Genomic DNA, 18,071 nt, shown 5'->3' with positions numbered 1-18,071 from the left:
AACTTTCTATATGATCAGAAATAGTTTAATAAAAGAAAAAATCTATTCTTTAAAAATTAGTATAAATTGAAATTCAGAAACTTCAGTATTAGATTATTTCATAGTGTTTAATTCTAATACAAATACACACTATTAGATACTACAGAGCACCTTTAATAGTACATGTTTACTTGATGTTTTAATTTGTTCTATGGTATTTGGTATGTTCCAGAGTTCTGAATGTTAGTTATTAATCTCACCTTGTTTGTCCTCTGCTTATAAACTTTCAAACACTTATTCTATCTCCCAGTATAAAAGTAGAATTAGTATTTTAGGAGAGCAGAATGGCCCTTTATGATACAATCTCAGACATCTTCTCCTACTTTCTCTTTCTATTCTTTGCTTTGCCCTTTATATCCCAGAAACACTACATTTTCAGTAGGTCTTCACATGTAATGTTTTTCTATACCTTTGAAGATGGTGCCAGTTCTGCCTTTCATTCTCCTTTCAACTCAGAAACGTAAGAGCAGAGCTGTTACTCATGCTGGCTCTGCCGTTAGACTGTATATGCGATCTTGATAAGGTTGTCTAAGCCCTCTTGTTCCTTAGTATTATCATCTGTAAAATGAGGATACCAATACCACTTCATAAGGCTAATCGTGAGGATTAAATGAGTCCATATATGCGTATTTAGAAGAAAGACTTGCACTTAGTTAAGTACTCTGGGCAGGTTATTTTCAATTATTGTTTCATGGGTAAAATTTGTTCTTCCTCTGTGATTCAGTTTAGAGGCTTTTGTTTTTAAGAACATGCTATCTCAGGACCCAAAGAAGCCTACCAGGGGTTATGCTTCCTTCTCTATGGTGGTAAATGAGAACAAAATTGCAGCAAAATATTTTACTTCAGGGAGGATATAATGCCATACACCTAACAAGCAGACACCTAAACTTCTCTTAAGTGGCTAGTCCTTGATCTTCTTAGGATTCATTGTCTGCCCTCTCAGTGCATGTGTCTTAACAAAGTCTCCAGCATACTAGCCACCTCTTGCTCATGCTGTCCAATCTGCATGGTGTTCTCAATGTAATGGATCACTATGATTTCTGTGGGGTGGCCAGATAGTTTCAGATTGCATATATTATTACAGGGGAGAGTTGACGTATTCCTGAGGCAAAACTGCAAATGAATATTCTTATCGTTCCCCTGTGAATGTGAACTGTTTCTGATTCCTTTTTCTCAGAAGCAGGATGGAAGAGTATACCCCATGCAGTGTACCTGTGGCCTTATTAATCTGCTTTAGCAATAATACCACATCTGTCACAGAAACTGCAATCAGGGGTACTCTTTGCTTGAGACTGCAGTAGTTTACCATTATTCTTCAGGAACCATCTGGTCTCAGTAGGAGCCAGACTGGTGAATTACAGAGAAATATAACATGGACCACCACCATCTCTCCCCATCCTACCCACCCCCAGGATATGGTAGTGTGTTTGATTTACTCTCTTGACTGGGGTTTCAGAAGTTCTCTGGCCTTCCCAATTATTGTAGCCATTATAGGTCTTACTGCAGAGACCAGTGAGTGACCCAATGTAGGGATTACTTCAACTGACAAATATAACAGTTTTGCTTATGCAGTTGAATACTGGGGGAATAATCACTACCTGGGGCTGTGATCTCAGTGGTCCCACTGAGAGCCAGAATTTTCCCGGGGTCCATTTTTTACCTTTTCCCTGCAGTTCCCCACTCTTGCATCTCTATGTATCAATGTCCGTGAAGAATCTGTGTCCCATGTCCTTGAAATGTGTGATTATTTCCCTTTCTCCACTGTACAGTCACCTGGGTAAATGGCCATAGTTCCCTCTGTAGAGGGACTAAGGGAATCATTAGAGTATTAATTTGACAGGATGTTGCAGGGTCGTTCTTCCTGGGGACTTGGCCACCCTCTGCAGTTAGTAGGTTCCAGATCCGAAAATTGGCTCATGTCTGGGAACTGAACAAAGTATCGTGACTTGTAATAGTGTTGCCTACCCTCTGCCTCCCAACTCTATTCATCTTCCCTGGACAATGTCCTCTATAAAAATTCTTTCTATTATTTTAAAAAAGCCCTATTAAAATCCTGCTACCTCTTTTTATTCTCATCCTGTGAACTCAGCCATAATGAATCTCTCTATCCTCTTGAATTCCTGTAGACATGTGCTGATCACACTTTGTTTTATATTATATTTATGTACATTTGCACAGATCTTCATTATACATTGGGGCAGAAACTGTGTCTCGTTTATCATTTTATTGTTTAAAGTGCCCCACATAGTGCCTTGAACATATTAATCAAGCTGTGAAAGTTTACTGACTTGGTTTTAAATACACTAGCTTTTCTTCTACTTCATTAAAAGGCAAAACTGCAGTTAGTCCTTAAGCAAGACATATTAGTGTTCTACTTGTATACTGTTTTGTGTATCTAAGCCTATATACTAAAAGACAAAAATATGTCCACATGTATATGGAATTTTTTATATATCGAGTTTCTGTTCTTTTGATGTTAAAGTTTTACTTAATCAAATGCCAAAATATCATTATTGAAACATTTTTTTCTTACAGATAATTTGTGGCAAAAGCCTTTCAGCAAATGAAATGACTCTTAGCACTTTGAAAGAAGAAGGGTACAAAGCTGCTTTCATTGGAATAGGTGAGTAGCTTACTTTTAAATATTTTTTCTTTGTAATTTTTAAAAAGTCTTCTGACAGTGGCCAGAATAACTGCCTGCAGACATTTCCACGATAGAAGTTATATCTGTTCAGAGAGCAGACAGGAATGAGTGGCTAAAGAAAGTTTTCTATTTATAACTGTGTCGTCTCACCTTCATTATGGATTGACTTTGGCAAGACCATTTTTAAATTTCCCCATTCTCTCCCCATGCCTTCATTACTAGTGAACATCTCTAAGACACAAGATGTTTTTCAGTCATGCTATGGAAGCTCAGAATTTGGGATTAACCATGTATAGATGCTATAGTTTTCTCTTTCTGATAAAACCAACTGGCTGACTATACAATAAAGAACAGAATTGGCTCGGGTTTTGTTTGTTCTATTCATCTTTTTTCAAAATCTCCTAAAGACTTTTCATATTTAGCTGAATTTTAAAGATGTTTAATTATACTTCTGGAAGTCACATGGACAATGTAGAGCTGCTAAGGCACTTCACCTGTATCATGACTGCATGTTTTGTCTCCATATCCCACAGAGATCGAGTTGTCTAACATTTTTTCCGTCCACTTATTGTTTTACTGAAAGACCAGAGAGAGCAAAGAGTTGATTTAACTTAGTCTTTGTCTCAGGAACTTTGTATTCGTTCTTTCCTGTCCCCATATTGGGGACAGTTATGGCTTACAAAGTGAGTAAGTCCATCCTCTTATCTTTCAGTTTGTCTTTCCTACAGTTCACACGCCTTAAATGTGAATAGCTAAGTTAATAAAGCTACATGAGATGAAACCTGTTCCACTCCTTTAAGTGATGGGTTTCGTTTTTAAAGGCACTACACCAACTTTGGTTTTACTTTCAATGTTACATTTGTATGGTAATTAACACACAAGAAATAACATAAAGAAACATAAAGTTAGGCACCTAGGAAGTATATCTACTAATACCAGCAATTTTGAATCAATAAGTTGCTGTTACTTTCAGTAAGTATAGGTTCAAAGATGTTTTGTGAGTAATGAATGGAAAATTTAGTGAAGCAATAGGTATGAAATTTTGGTGATGTTTTCAAATAGCTATTTGTAATTCACCATTGTGGTTTCCTAGAGCGGTTGTACAGAAAAGAGGTCTAACGTTAATGGAATGGTATATGCTAATGCAGTTTTGTGATCTCTACGAATGTTGTCTACAAAGAATCTTTGTACTGGAAAGATAGGGTCCAAATGAATAATACATTTAAATATCTCCAAATTAACTGCATAATCAAATTGTAACAAAAATTTGGAACGATTAAGTGGTTTATCAGTCTAAGTGGTTTTAGCCATAGATATATCTTCCATCTGTTAGAATCAATAATGTTTTAATTTTTTTATTTCATTCCATTAAATCCCCTTACATATGTTACTTAATTATGCCACATCCATTCACAATACTCCATTTTACTCTGCACCGAGGTGTGAATTCTGCATTTAACATGTGGAGTCCTTTCATATTTATGTCGCTGTGCATTTTCATGCTGGGGAGTGAATCTTTTGACATTTTGGTGTAGTGATGTATAGAATGCAATTATGTTCTATTTCAATATTTTATATGAAATATATACAAGGAAATTTCATCTTGTCCAAAAAAAAGCTTCTGTCTATAGAAGACAAATAGCATTACCTCCAGGAATTGTTTGACACTCTTGACTGCCGAGTTGGGAATTTATGACCTTTCATAAACTGCCTATTACTTGGACAGCCTCACATCTTTACATACTTTTGTTTATTAACCATGCTTCTATATTGTAATTAAACTTTACTCACTTCGTCTACCTTTTCCCACTGAGTTTGGAGAAGTCAATTTTAGAATAGGGCTTCTATATTATTTAGAATATAGGTTTGGCCACTTTTAGAGAGGAAAATAAGGTTTAAACAAGATAAATGTTTAGTCTCTCTTATCTAATAGTATGAACCATCCTCAACGCTTGACTTTCATCTTTGGTCAATAGGTAGCCACTGTGCCCACATTCCTGCAAGCAAAAATGGGAAGTAAGAAAGGGAGCTCCTTTCCTTTCAAGTTTATGACCTAGAAGTTGCACATATCAGTTTTGTTTTTATCTCATTGTCCACAACCTGGTCACATAAACATGCCTAGCAGCAGAGGATGCTGGGAAATATAGTCTCTAGCTGGGTGAACAGATGCCCCCATTAAGCTTCTATTATGATAGAGAAGGGGATATGTGATAAAAATAGAGAGTGAAGAGAAATAAAGGTCTCTCTGCCATAGGTGTGCATCATCGTTGGTATTTGACACTTGGATTCTTTATTCAGGGAGCTTAGTAAAACACTGAATAGCAAAGAATACATTCTGAACTTAGTGCTTAAATATTGGTTATGTATGTCACTTAATGAAAATGGAGTATTTTCTCTTTCTGTAGTTGGGAATATTATTTATAGATCTTATATAAGTACTGTCCATTCGATGTTAGTTTGTGTAAAAGAAAAAAGGCTTTATTAAATAGGACTTATCAAGGACAGCTCAATAAATCCATTGCATTAACAAAAATATATTCTCATGTTTCCTGATTTTTAACAATATGTATGATATTGCTGGTGAAAAGTTGCGCACTTTTAGGTTTTTCCCTAACTAATGCTAACAGAGTCCATTAAAGAAATCATTCACACTGAATATACATCATTTTGAGACTTACATCTTTTTACCCATGACAGCTTTAGTTTCTTCTAAGTGAAATAAAGATAAGTGATACAAAGCTCTGTATCTTTTTCTAACTGGAATGAGTTGTTTTGAGACAATTGGGATTTCTCAAAAGACTAAAATTTTGTTTCTGTTTTTGTTTTGTTTTTAATAAAAGCACTTGCAGAGTGTGTTACTGTCAATGTTCAGAAACAGAGTTAGAACATCCACTGTGCAAGACTTTTTCAAAGTATTTGGTGATTCTCTCTGGTTAGTATTGAAATCAATATAATGTATTGCAACCATCGTTCCTTTTTTATTTTACAAAACGAACACAAAAGAATAGGAAATATCTAAGTGTGTTGCTCATGGGTAGGGTAAGTGTTAATTTGTGAAAAATGTTTTCAGTTTGATGTGTATTTGTTTTTGGTATGTGTGCTTGCACATGTACCCTGCGTATTACAAAAAAATATGTATTTTTTAAATGTGGCTTAATAGTCAGTGTTTGAAAGCCACTCATTTACGTTGTAAAGACCCTGAGGTACTAACTGCCTTTTTCCCATAGCATGCCCCACACCTATCAGTAAGTAACTGATGAGTGAATTATATAAGTATTTAATGCTTGCAATGTTCTAGGCACTATGCTGAGAATTAAAAATACAGAGAAAACGAATTCAGTTTTTAGCTTAATTTTAATCTCAATCAGGAAAATTATAAGAGATTCAAACAGAACAATAGTATCATATAATTTGAGGAGTGTGATGTGGTCAGAGTGGGCTGGACATGAGTATAGTTTTTTTATTTAAGTTCTTTGGGTGATTATATTCTAGAGTCAGGTTTTAGACTCTAGATGACTAAAGAGTTGAATCTTTAGCCTTTGCTCCAGAGGAGCACATATTCTTTCCCTTTTCTAGTAATTTACCTCTGGTAGTCTCACAAAACATAGCAGTGGTGAAAAGATGAAACAAACATGTAAGGGAAGGAACATCCACTAAGACACGCCCAGATAAATGGGAAAACTTTGTATATTCTCCTGATGAGGTTTTTTGGTTTTCATTTTTTGTTTTTTCTGAATTTTTGTTTTTAATACTTGGGGGAGAGAGAGGATTACAGAGGAAATAGTAAAATCCATTATTGCAGTCACAATAGACACAAAGGGAGCAGGAACCTCAGGAAAATATTATAGAGATAAATAGTCACTGTCTCACCGCCAGATGCTTAAATTTGTATGTACCCCAAAGATTTCTCTTGAATTCACTTCTCACTATACCATTTCCTTACCCTTACTGATACTGAACCACTGCTGTAGCCTCCTAACCAGTTTCCCCGGACATCATTATCCTTACAGCAGAAATAGTGATCTTTCTAAAATGAGATCTCATGATGCCATTCCCTCATTAAAGCCTCTCTCCTTTGCCATAGCTTCCTATTTCCTTTGGGATAGAGGAAAACCTCCTTAAAATAAGACTTTCAGGGCTCCTCATGATTTGGTGAACAACTTATGTCTCCAGTCACTTTACTCATTAAATTGTGTGTTTTGAACTGTTTTCAGTTTTACCTCATCTAAAATTTTTTTTTCTCAGTATTTGGACATGGTGTTGCCTGGACCTACAACTGTCATTATTTTCTTATTTAAGTTGTTAGCTTACATGTTCTACTTTTTTCTACTTCATGTAGTACTCTTCTAATGATCCAACCCTACCCTCCCTCTTTAGTCTGGATAAATGAAGCTGCTTCCTTACCCTAATTCTCACACCACTGTGTTTTTGTTCCCTTTCTGAATGTCCAGACTAGACTTTATACTTTTTTATAGCCCTTCCCTGTATTATAATTGACTAGTTACATGTTAGTTTTAGTCATTAGAAGTCACATTCTTGTAGACTGAATATTCTGCCTGCTTTGTTCATAGATCTGCAGTACCTAGAAAAATACCTGCCATATACTAGGAACTCTATAAGTATTTTTTAATTATTGATTTTTAATGCAACTGTTTTAACTATTTGCCAAAATAAATTGATAGGATATTGAAACATGTTGGCAATTTGGGGAGGGAGTATTATAATATTGACCAAACCTAGGGGAAAGTAGATATTACGTTATTATAAAATTGGTATTACACTACAAATGAACTAAGTAGGATTAGTGACATTGATGGTAGTGATATTGGTAGTAGAAGCAGTAGTAGCTAAAATATTCCATGCCCAATTCTTTTTTTTCCTTCAACTTTTAATATAATCTATGCCATTAACTCTCAAAATGGTTCTTAAGTGGATAAGAAAATAAAGATTAAGAAAGCTTAAAGGAAACTAGTAAATGCAACTAAAACATGGAAAGTGGATTTTATAGAGGAGGTAGGAAAAGCCTAACAAATGCAAACATCTATATTTCAACATCAAAAGCTGTTAGACACAGTGACTGAAAACCAACAAGTTATTCCATGAGACCTGCCTACATTGAATTGTCCAATTTAAGGATCATGAACATGGGACCTCATACTCTGGAAGAATTATTTTTTTTATACTTAGCCTCACTTTTCTTACTGTTCCACCAGTTGGCTTTTTTCCCCAGTTACCATAAGAAAATATTATTTTTTTAAATATGATGATTCTCAAATATTTTAACAGCTGAAGAGGAGATAATTACAATTAAGAAAGTCCACTGAGAAGCTGTGGTATTAAATTTGCTACATTGTGGCCTTTAGTTAAATCTCTTGTGCCTTCTTAGAGCCAGAATTCTTCTCTGTAAAAGTTACTCTTAATTAGCTTCTTAATCAGGAGTTTCTAAATTGTATACAATCATGTATACTTTCTATTTATTTAGCAGAAAATGGAATAAGGTTTTTAGACCACCCTCTTATGTCCACAAATAAAAACTGAAGTCGTTTAAGGATTGTGCACAATTATAGTAGATTATTTTAAAGTAATAAACCTGATTTAATTTTAAGCAAAAAAAAGCATGATTTTGACAATCCATTTTTTTTTAATTTGTAATATTGTCTAATCTAGTGTCATTTATAAGTACTCGGGTGTAATTGTGAGATAGCTCCCAAGAATTCAGAAACGAGGGAAATAGAATTCCAGCTGAGAGTTCATTAAATCATCTTTTAATGAGTTCAAGCAAAGCCTCCAGAAGGAAATAAAATAGATGTAGGGCAATTATTCTTTGATCATATTAACATATCTATAGAAAGTGCATCTTAATCTGCAGAAGCAAGTAATAAGGACTGGTCAACTTTAGAAGTATAGAAAGGAAAAAAATCTGAGGAAATATTGGTGGTATCTCTTTAAAGACACCTGAATAAATGGACCTGGAGTTCTTTGAGCCCATATCATGATGATAAACAGATAAGTTTATTTTCCTTAAAATGTCCTTGTTCTGATTCCAAGTTCACTAAGCTGACATTGATTCCTGAATAGTTTGATTATATTAGGAGACGATGCTAATCATGTCAGAGTAATCCTGATCCTTACGATGGTTATCTCTCTTGCTCAAAATCACTCTGCTTCTCTTAGTAATATGGTACTCTAATACGAAAAACTTTCCACATCAGGTAACACTTCTTAAAAACAAGCTGTAAATATCTAAAATATTTTTAGTGGCTGTCACTGCTTTCAGAATAAGTCAAAATTCCTTTGTACAACTTTCAACAGGCTACAATAGCTGTCCAAATCTACCCCTTTAGCCTTAAATCTACTACTTTATAGATCTTTCTTGCCACCAGATGTCTAGACATCCCTCAAAAGTAATGTATACTCTTCCATCATTATAGCTTGCCTCATAGTCTTGTCTTTACTGAGAAAATTTTTTAGTCTGTCTCCATATGGTAAAGTCAATACTTATAATATTCATCTCAAATGCCACTTCTTACATAAGATATTCATACTCATCCTGCTGAGACAAATGTTTATCCTGTGTTCATATATAACAAAGTGTTTTCTACGTCATTTATAGAACTGAATATAGTTTTCCTTTTATTATTTTTGGTTGTGTGCATATATCCACTCCCTTGCCCCCCACACAAGCACAATATATTAAAATCCTTTGAGAGCAGGGATTAGTTTTTAAAATTGTTGTATTTCACAGGTTAGCATATTTTGTAATATGAATATAGTATAACATCAGTAACATTTTTTAAAGTAAAATAATTGGAAGAATAAAAAGAAAAGAGAAACAAAGGAAGAAGTGAAAAACAATGTAATATTTTCTTGAGAAGTTGAAACTATTTGATCATTTAGCTTTTTTTTTAAATTTGTCTTTCTTATAGCTTGCTCTCTCTTTTTTTTTTTTTTTTTACAAAATGCAAAGACCTGTTCATGGTTTTGCTTACTTACTCAAAGACAATGAATTAAATTCTAAATGTTACAGTTCATGTCATTCTTACATTTATACCTTATCATTGCATTAAGTATTACACTTCTGTGCTGAATATTAGATATTGTGTTTGACCATTTTGGTAAATGTAATGTTATTTGCTTGAGGGTGTTTAATAAGCATTGTATGATGAAGATGGTGATAATGAGAAAATTCTTTTTTTTTTTAAGTGGTTTTTTTCTGCTGGTAGAATTCCTGGAATATTGTAGATTCTCCATAAACATCAATTGTATTATTGATTTAATTAATTGAAATAATCTATTTCTCCCATTTTATAGTAAAAGACATAATCATTTAGCAGGAGGATTATTTTAAAATAATCTATATGCCATATTTTTTATTAAACATTTTTATGAATGTAAATTTTATTTTAAATTATTGAACATTTTTGTCTTCTCTGGGTTTCTTTTGATGGGGACGTGGAGGAATTATTACATTTTTATATATATATTTCATGGAATGAAAATATATTTCACTTAGTTATTTAAAGAAGGAGGAAAAAACGGTTGGGTTTTTTTTTGTCATTTTCACTGTTCAAGCACTACTTTTTTTTTAAGTAGTTCCCAGTAGCTTAATCAACTCTTAAAAAGTAATCAGAAAAGGGCGCCTGGGTGGCTCAGTTGGTTAAGCGTCTGCCTTCACCTTAACTCATGATACTGGGGTCCTGGGATCAAGTCCTGCATCAGGTTCCCTGCTCAGTGGGGAGCCCGCTTCTCCCTCTGCCTGCAACTCCCTCTGCTTGTGCTGTGTTGGTCTCTCTCTCTCTCTCTCTCAAATAAATAAATAAAATCTTTAAAAAAAAGTAATCAAAAAAAGAGTTGGAAATTATTGGACTAACCAAATGTTTTCTTTCAACTGCTGCTTATGGCTTCTGGTTACCTTTTTTTGTGGGTGAAAAATATCATTTGAACTTGGAGGAGATATTGTTGAACATACACTGTGAGCATCATAATAGGTTCTTTTTTTTTTTGTAAATGTAGTAATCATCCTGTAGATCCGAGTTGTCCTCTGGAAGTAAAAAGTTGATGTTGAAAAATAAGCTTTGAGATAATTAACAAAATTAGAAGTCATTGAGGTAGTGGGTATTGTCATACAAGAACCTCTCCCCCCAAGTCCTCAATTCAATGAAGTTGAATCTGGAATTCGTGACATTGAATACATATGTATGATACATCAGTGGTTTCTAATTAGGGCTAGGAGACATACCACTAGATAGCTTTAGTCACACCATAAACTGCACAACCCTGCTTATCTTTCACTTTTGCAAATCACTGTATGCAAAACTTGGTAAAATTAGGGCCCCCGTTACACACAAGGAAAGAGGGATTAATAAGAGAGGCATGAAAAATGGTATGGAAATGGCAGAAGTTGATGCAAATTAGAAGAAATTAGGGATATTTCTACATATGCTTCAGATTTCTTTCTACAAATAACCTTTCCAAAGAATAGGAATGAGAAACTTTGCAGGGTAATTTTTGTGTCTTATTTATCATTTATTTCATATTTATAGAGGTTGGGCTATACCATTTTTGGCTAAGCAGCATTAGATTAAATGGAGAAATATTATTTTCATTGACATTTAAATAACACCTTCTTTGATATGAAATACTTAAAAGCAGTATGTTCTAAAGCAAGATCACTGCTTTTAAGAGGAGACTTCATTAAGACATTGTATTTTAAGTAATAAATGTTTTAGAAGAAATTCAACTGAAGTTTATATCAAATCAGTTTTTTACCTGACCCTGCCTTTGGGTAATTTAAGGGGCATCTAGTGAATTTATGTTGTCGTAAATTCCCCAAGGCTCTATTGTGTTACACAAATTTACTTAAATGAATAAATAGAAATCAGTGGGATAGAACCTAGTTTGGTTATCCTTTCTCAATTTTTTAAACTCATATTTCTTGGCAATATTATTTAAATTATATAAGAATTAATATTGGGAAAAACAATACTGTAATCATGATTAATTTACATTATTAACTCAACATAACCCTTTAAAGTAAATTAACTATAGTTACTGTGGACATTTAAGAAAAAAAATTTAAACAAAATTTTGATTTATTTTTTTTCTTATCTCCAAATACATAAGAAATCTTGATGTGTGTTATCTTCTGATTAACCATGCAATGCCACCTGGTGTGCAGATGGAAAGAATATTACACATCAGAGGCTCTGTTCACACCACCCTCCCAAACACAAACTTATGTGGCAGAAAGTTAACATGTTCACTTTGCTTGTGTTATGAAGATAAATTGTGCATACAACTCTTAATTCATGAATTAAATTTGGAGAAGAAGGTATTGATACCTGGATTAATCAGTCAAAGATCATGTGAATATATCCAGTTTAGTGGAAGAAAGTCATATTTAATTGGAAAATTGCTTCCTTGGATCTTTAAGTTCTTATTTTGTGTTTCTACACTTTATTTTCTTATGTACACAATATTTTTGTTTGTTGAGCTTTAATATTTCCATTTCACTGATAAATCTGTCAGTGCTAGAATAGCATGTTTTAAAATTGACTGCTATTTGGGGTGCCTGAGTGGCTCAGTTGGTGGAGCCTCCAGCTCTTGATTTCTGCTCAGGTCATGATCTCGGGGTCATGAAATCAAGTCCTTGGTCAGGTTCCGTGCTTAGCAGGGAGTCTGCTTGAGATTCTAACCCTCTCTCTCTGCCCCTCCCCACCTTGAATAAATAAATAAATCTTTGAAAAAGAAATAAATAAAATAAAATTGCTACTTCACATCTGCAGTTAAGTTTCCTTTTCAGTAGGATAAAATACCCTTTCTTTTGTCTTTTATAAAGACCGTATTGTATTCAGGTGCTTGTATACTGTACTTTTCTTTTAATCTTACCATTGACTGATCATATTTTAACGTATATTGTTATACTTCTACCATATGTATGTCTAGCTATGTGCTAGGGATAATAGTTCACAAAATAAATTTAAAAGGTTATTATTTATTTAGAAAAACAATAAAGTACTTTGATGCAATTAATAAATACAAATTTTGTATATGCAAATACAATAAATACAGTGACTTAATTTCTTAGAGTATTGGCTAATTTTTTTGCATAAATTAATTCTCACAAAGTAATAGTGGATTGATATTGTTGATACCTCCATTTCATGTATGTATAAACTGTTTCATGAAATGTTAAGTAATATTCTCATTAGTACCACCTGGATTTGAATTGAGGTCCATCTGAAACCAAAGCCATACTCTTAACCAATCCCCTAAATTGGTATTACTTACAAATAATGATTTTTTTCTTAATTTACAAATTTCCTTTTTAAGATTCATTTTTAAAAATTATATATGGGATAGATGGAATGTATCTCAACATCATAAAGGCCATATATAACAAACCCACAGCTAATATTATCCTCAATGTGGAAAACTGAGAGCTTTTCCTCTACAGTTAGGAACAAGACAGGGATGTCCACTCTCACCTCTATTACTTAACATAGTACTAGAAGTCCTACCCTCAGCAGTCAGACAGCAAAAAGAAATAAAAGGCATCCAAATTGGGTAGGAAGAAGTCAAACTTTCACTATTTGCAGATGACATGATACTCTATGGAGAAAACCCAAAAGACTCTACCAAAAAATTGTTAGAACTGATACACAAATTCAGTAAAGTCACAGGATACAAAAATCAATGTACAGAAATCTTTCATTCCCATACACCAATAATGAAACAGCAGAAAGTGAAATCAAGGAACCTATCCCAATTTACACCCAATTGCACCACACACCATAAAGATACCTAGGAATAAACCTAACCAAAGAGGTAAAAGATCTGAATTCTGAAAACTGTAGAACACTTGTGAAAGAAATTGAAGATGACACAGAGAAATGGAAAAACATTCCATGCTCATGGATTGGGAAAACAAATATTGTTAGGTTGTCTATAATACCCGAAGAGATCTACACATTTAATGCAATCTCTATCAAAATACCACCAGCATTTTTCACAGAGTGAAAAGGAACAATCTTAAAATTTGTGTGGAACCACCAAAGACCCACAAAAGCCAAAGCAGTCCTGATAAAGAAAAGCAAAACTTGAAGCATCACAATTCCAGATTTCAAGCTATATTACAAAGCTATAATCATCAAGACAGTATGGGACTGGCAGAAAAACAGACACATAGATTAATGGAACAGAATAGAAAACGCAGAAATGGACTCACAACTATATGGTCAACTAATCTTTAACAAAGTAGGAAAAATATCCAATGGAAAAAAGTCTCTTCAACAAATGGTGTTGAGAAAACTGGACAGCAATATGTAGAAGAATGAAACTGGACCACTTTCTTACACCCTACACAAAAACAAATTCAAAGTGGATGAATGACCTTAATGTGAAACAGGAACCCATCAAAATCCAAGAGGAGAACAGAGACAGCAACCTCTTTGACCTCAGCCGCAGCAGCTTCTTACTAGACATGTCTCTGGAGGCTAGGGAAACAAAAGCAAAGATGAACCACTGGGACTATATCAACATAAAAAGCTGCACAGCAAAGGAAACAATCAACAAAACTAAAAGGCAACCTATGGAATGGGAGAAGGTATTTGCAAATGACATATCTGATAAAGGGTTAGTATACAAAATCTTATAAAGAACTTATCAAACCCAACACCCATAAACAAATAATCAAGTTAGAGGTGGGCAGAAGACATGAAGAGACATTTTTCCACAGAAGACATACAGATGGCTAACAGACACGTGAGAAAATGTTCAACATCACTCACCATCAGCGAAATGCAAGTCAAAACTATGATAAGATGCCCACACACCAGTCAGAAAGGCTAAAATTAACAACACAGGAAACAACAAATGTTGGCAAGGATGCGGAGAAAGGGGAACTCTCTTACACACTTTGTGGGAATGCAAAGTGGTGCAGCCACTCTGGAAGATAGTATAGAGGTTCCTGAAAAAGTTAAAAATAGAACTACCCTATGTTCCAGCAATTGCACTCCTAGGTATTTACCCAAAGGATACAAAAATAGTGATTCCAAGAGGCATGTGCCACTCACCATTATTAAGAATAGCCAAATTATGGAAAAAGCCCAAATGTCCAATAGATTGATGAATGGATAAAGAGGTGATATATGATACATATGATACACACACACACACACACACACACACACACACACACACACACACACACAGAGGAATATTATTCAGCCATAAAAAAGAATGAAATCTTGCCTTTTGCAATGCTGTGGATGAGTTAGACTGTATTATGCTAAGCAAAATAAGTCTGTCAGAGAAAGACAAATACCATATGATTTCACTCATATGTGGAATTTAAGAAACAAAACAGATGAACATAGGGGAATTAAGAAAAAAGAGAATGAGACAAACCATAAGAGACTATTAACTATAGAGAAGAAACTGAAGGTTGCTGGATGGGAGGTTGTCAGAGGATGGGCCAAATGGGTGATGGGTGTTAAGGAGGGCAGTTGTTGTGATGAGTACTGAGAGTTATATGTAAGTGATGAATCACTGCATTCTACTCCTGAAACCAATATTACACTATATGTTAACGAGCTAGAATTTAAGTAAAAACTTGAAACAATAAATAAATAAATAAATAAAAGCATCTTTCATTAGGAAAAAAGGAATTTTCTTCCTGATGTTATGCCTATATTATTTTTTAAAAAATATATTTATTTTAAAGAGAGAGTGAGAGCACATGCACACGAGTGGGAGGAAGGGCAGAGAAAGAGAATCCTTAAGCAGTCTCCCCACTAAGCAGGAGCCCAGTTTGAGGCTTGATACAGGGCTTGATCCCATGACCCAGGAGATCATTACCTGAGCTGAAACCAAGAGTCTGACAGAACTTACTGAGCCACCCAGGAGCCCCTGCCTACATTAATTTTTTGAAATGTTAGTAACATAGGTAAACCTGCTGTTTTTGTTTAGTTCTTGGGTGTAACAATTTATCCTTTTAAAGTAATTTCAAGAAATAAGTACATACTTAATTTCACAAAGAAAAAACAAGAACATATCCAAGATTAAAATCATAGAAGGAATTAAGTAAGAACTGAAATTAGTTTTCTATGAAGTGATTGACAGTTTTAACGGTGTATTTTAGAAATTATGATTAGTGGTTAGTTTTGTGTTTTCTCATCAATTTTTGTTAAGAATAAAGGAAACATACACAATAAAAACCTGCTTCTGGGCTAGGACTTGAGCTATGAAATCTTTGTAACTTTCCCTTCTAGTTTATTATTTATTATTATAAATTCTAACAAGTATCACCTACCAGCTCAGCCAAGAAGTAACAAAGAGCCATTCAGACCATAGTTCCTCTCATTCATAGTGTAAACTGGTCATCATTTTGGAATATATCTTTAAATTTGTATGCAAGTGTATCCATCATTTCAGTGTAAAAGATAAATGTTTGTTATGTAGCAAAGTTTATTAAAGACCATAGAAAAAGTATTACTGATAAATGATTAGATACATTCAACTAAATACTAAGTGGGAAAAAATGTGGATAGTGAGTAGAATTTGTGATTTTCTTAATTTCAAAAGTAGTGAGATCAGGTAGAAGTGCAATTTTCTGTGCCAAGTGGTAGAGCAAAACATGTTTTACTTCAGTATCTGTTTGACCTACTGTAAAAATATATTGAATTCAGGAATGATTAGTTCACTTTTTGTTCTTTCCAACTTAAACTGGATTGAAGCTTGCCTTTATGCTACTTTGAAAAATACAAAAAAAAAGTAATAAAAACCAGAATGTTAACCAAGATTAATAATGAAATGTTATTAAAGAAAACCGTAAGGAAAAGAAAATACATTTATAGTCCTGTACTGTATTTATCGAAAAAAAAAATCCACGTTTAAGTGGACCCATGCAGTTCAAGCCGCATTGTTCATGGGTCAATGTACTAAAATAAGAACATTTTAAGTATGTAAACTCAAGTTATTTTGTAAAGAATATCACTGACACAATCAAATAAATTATTGGAATTGTTTGTGTGTATGTATATTCTATATAGACATATTGATTAATAGAATACTCCAGGGAAAGTTGAATCAGTTTTATGTGTCTTTTTTCCCCTTCTAAAGCATTTTTGGTAGCTATTGACCAGAATTTCTGGTGGGAATATTCTGGGCTATAATATGCAATCATATGAAGACTAGAGAAGAAGGAATAAATCTCTAACGAATGGTCCAACAGTGAGCTTTCCTATTAGAATTGTACATATTATAACAGGTTTGGCCCTAAATGATCTTAAGTTCCTCTAAAACTGTTTTTCCATTATATTTAAATGTGTTCTTTTCCCCCCTCCTATTTGTGTGTGTGTGTGTGTGTGTAGGAGTGTACACATATTATACATATGCATACATATATATATGTTATGAAACCATCCCTCTTGGTTCTTGGGAGTGTTGGGGGTTTTGTTTTGTTTGTTTTGTTTTCTCATCTTCCAGCCTTTTGCAACTTACAGTCATCTTAGAAATGGAAGCTTGAGGAGGATAAAGTGAGAAATGACTAAATTTATAAAGGCAACATTTTCATTCCATGGCTCTTTTTTTTTTGTAGATTTTAAAGTTTTCTAAATACCAGGACATCTCATGACAATACACAAAATAAGAGATGTTAAAAAGTTTTGACTCAATGTCATATTAAAACATTAGTTTTTAATAGTTTAGCACACATAGCTAGATATTTTTTTAATTGTGCCCACACAACCTCAAAGTGGTATTTGAAAAATCTTGTCTTTGTAAGTTATCTTTAGAATCCAAGTCTGGCATCACTGACAAAATATTAACAGACATATTCTTAAAGTGTCAACAAACATAAATGACCTTCATTCTTATCATTTTTTTACAATGCTAACACTTTACTCCCATTATTGCTTATGTACTCACTCATTCAGTAAATATCAAGTTCCTGGTAAGTGACTAATATACCCTTGCTATAAAGAAGCTTACAGTTTTGAGGGGGGATAGACACACAAATATTTCCTAATTGTCCCCTGGTTAACTATTTACCACAGTATGTAACAGCAGCATAGCATCTAAGCATTTTATTCACTTACTTATATGCACTTCTGCTTACTCATCCTAGACTCTCAGCCTCTGTAGGAAAAAAGACAGATCAGGGGACGTGTAGGGGGCAGAAGGTGAAGAGTACACTCAGATACAGGGAATATATGTGACAACTCCATAGTGTTGCAGCTTTTACTGCCAGGGATGTGTGCTAGTCAGTAGTACCAAACGAATATAACAGAAACAGGTTCCACAGATGTTGCACGGTATACACATGAATTTAGTTGCGTTAGTATGTTTCTTGTTTACTGTGGAGGATGAAGGATTTTGACATGAGATA

The 18,071-nt window shown here is 33.9% G+C and overlaps 1 protein-coding gene across 3 annotated transcripts in view; it reads left to right on the top strand.

The window, feature by feature from the left end:
* The window catches only part of DPYD (dihydropyrimidine dehydrogenase), a 795,521-nt gene that overhangs the window by 254,181 nt on the left and 523,269 nt on the right, over positions 1-18,071 (top strand). For all 3 annotated transcript variants that reach the window (XM_027618372.2, XM_027618382.1, XM_027618392.1), the window contains exon 8: positions 2,575-2,662. In XM_027618372.2, coding sequence (XP_027474173.1) covers positions 2,575-2,662 — 88 coding nt within the window. The remainder of the gene's footprint in view (positions 1-2,574; positions 2,663-18,071) is intronic.

The sequence above is a fragment of the Zalophus californianus genome, chromosome 4, assembly GCF_009762305.2.
Source record: "Zalophus californianus isolate mZalCal1 chromosome 4, mZalCal1.pri.v2, whole genome shotgun sequence".
Classification (NCBI taxonomy): Eukaryota; Metazoa; Chordata; class Mammalia; order Carnivora; family Otariidae; genus Zalophus; species Zalophus californianus.
Note: the sequence above shows the minus strand (reverse complement) of the source record. Positions and strands in the feature narration are given on the sequence as shown.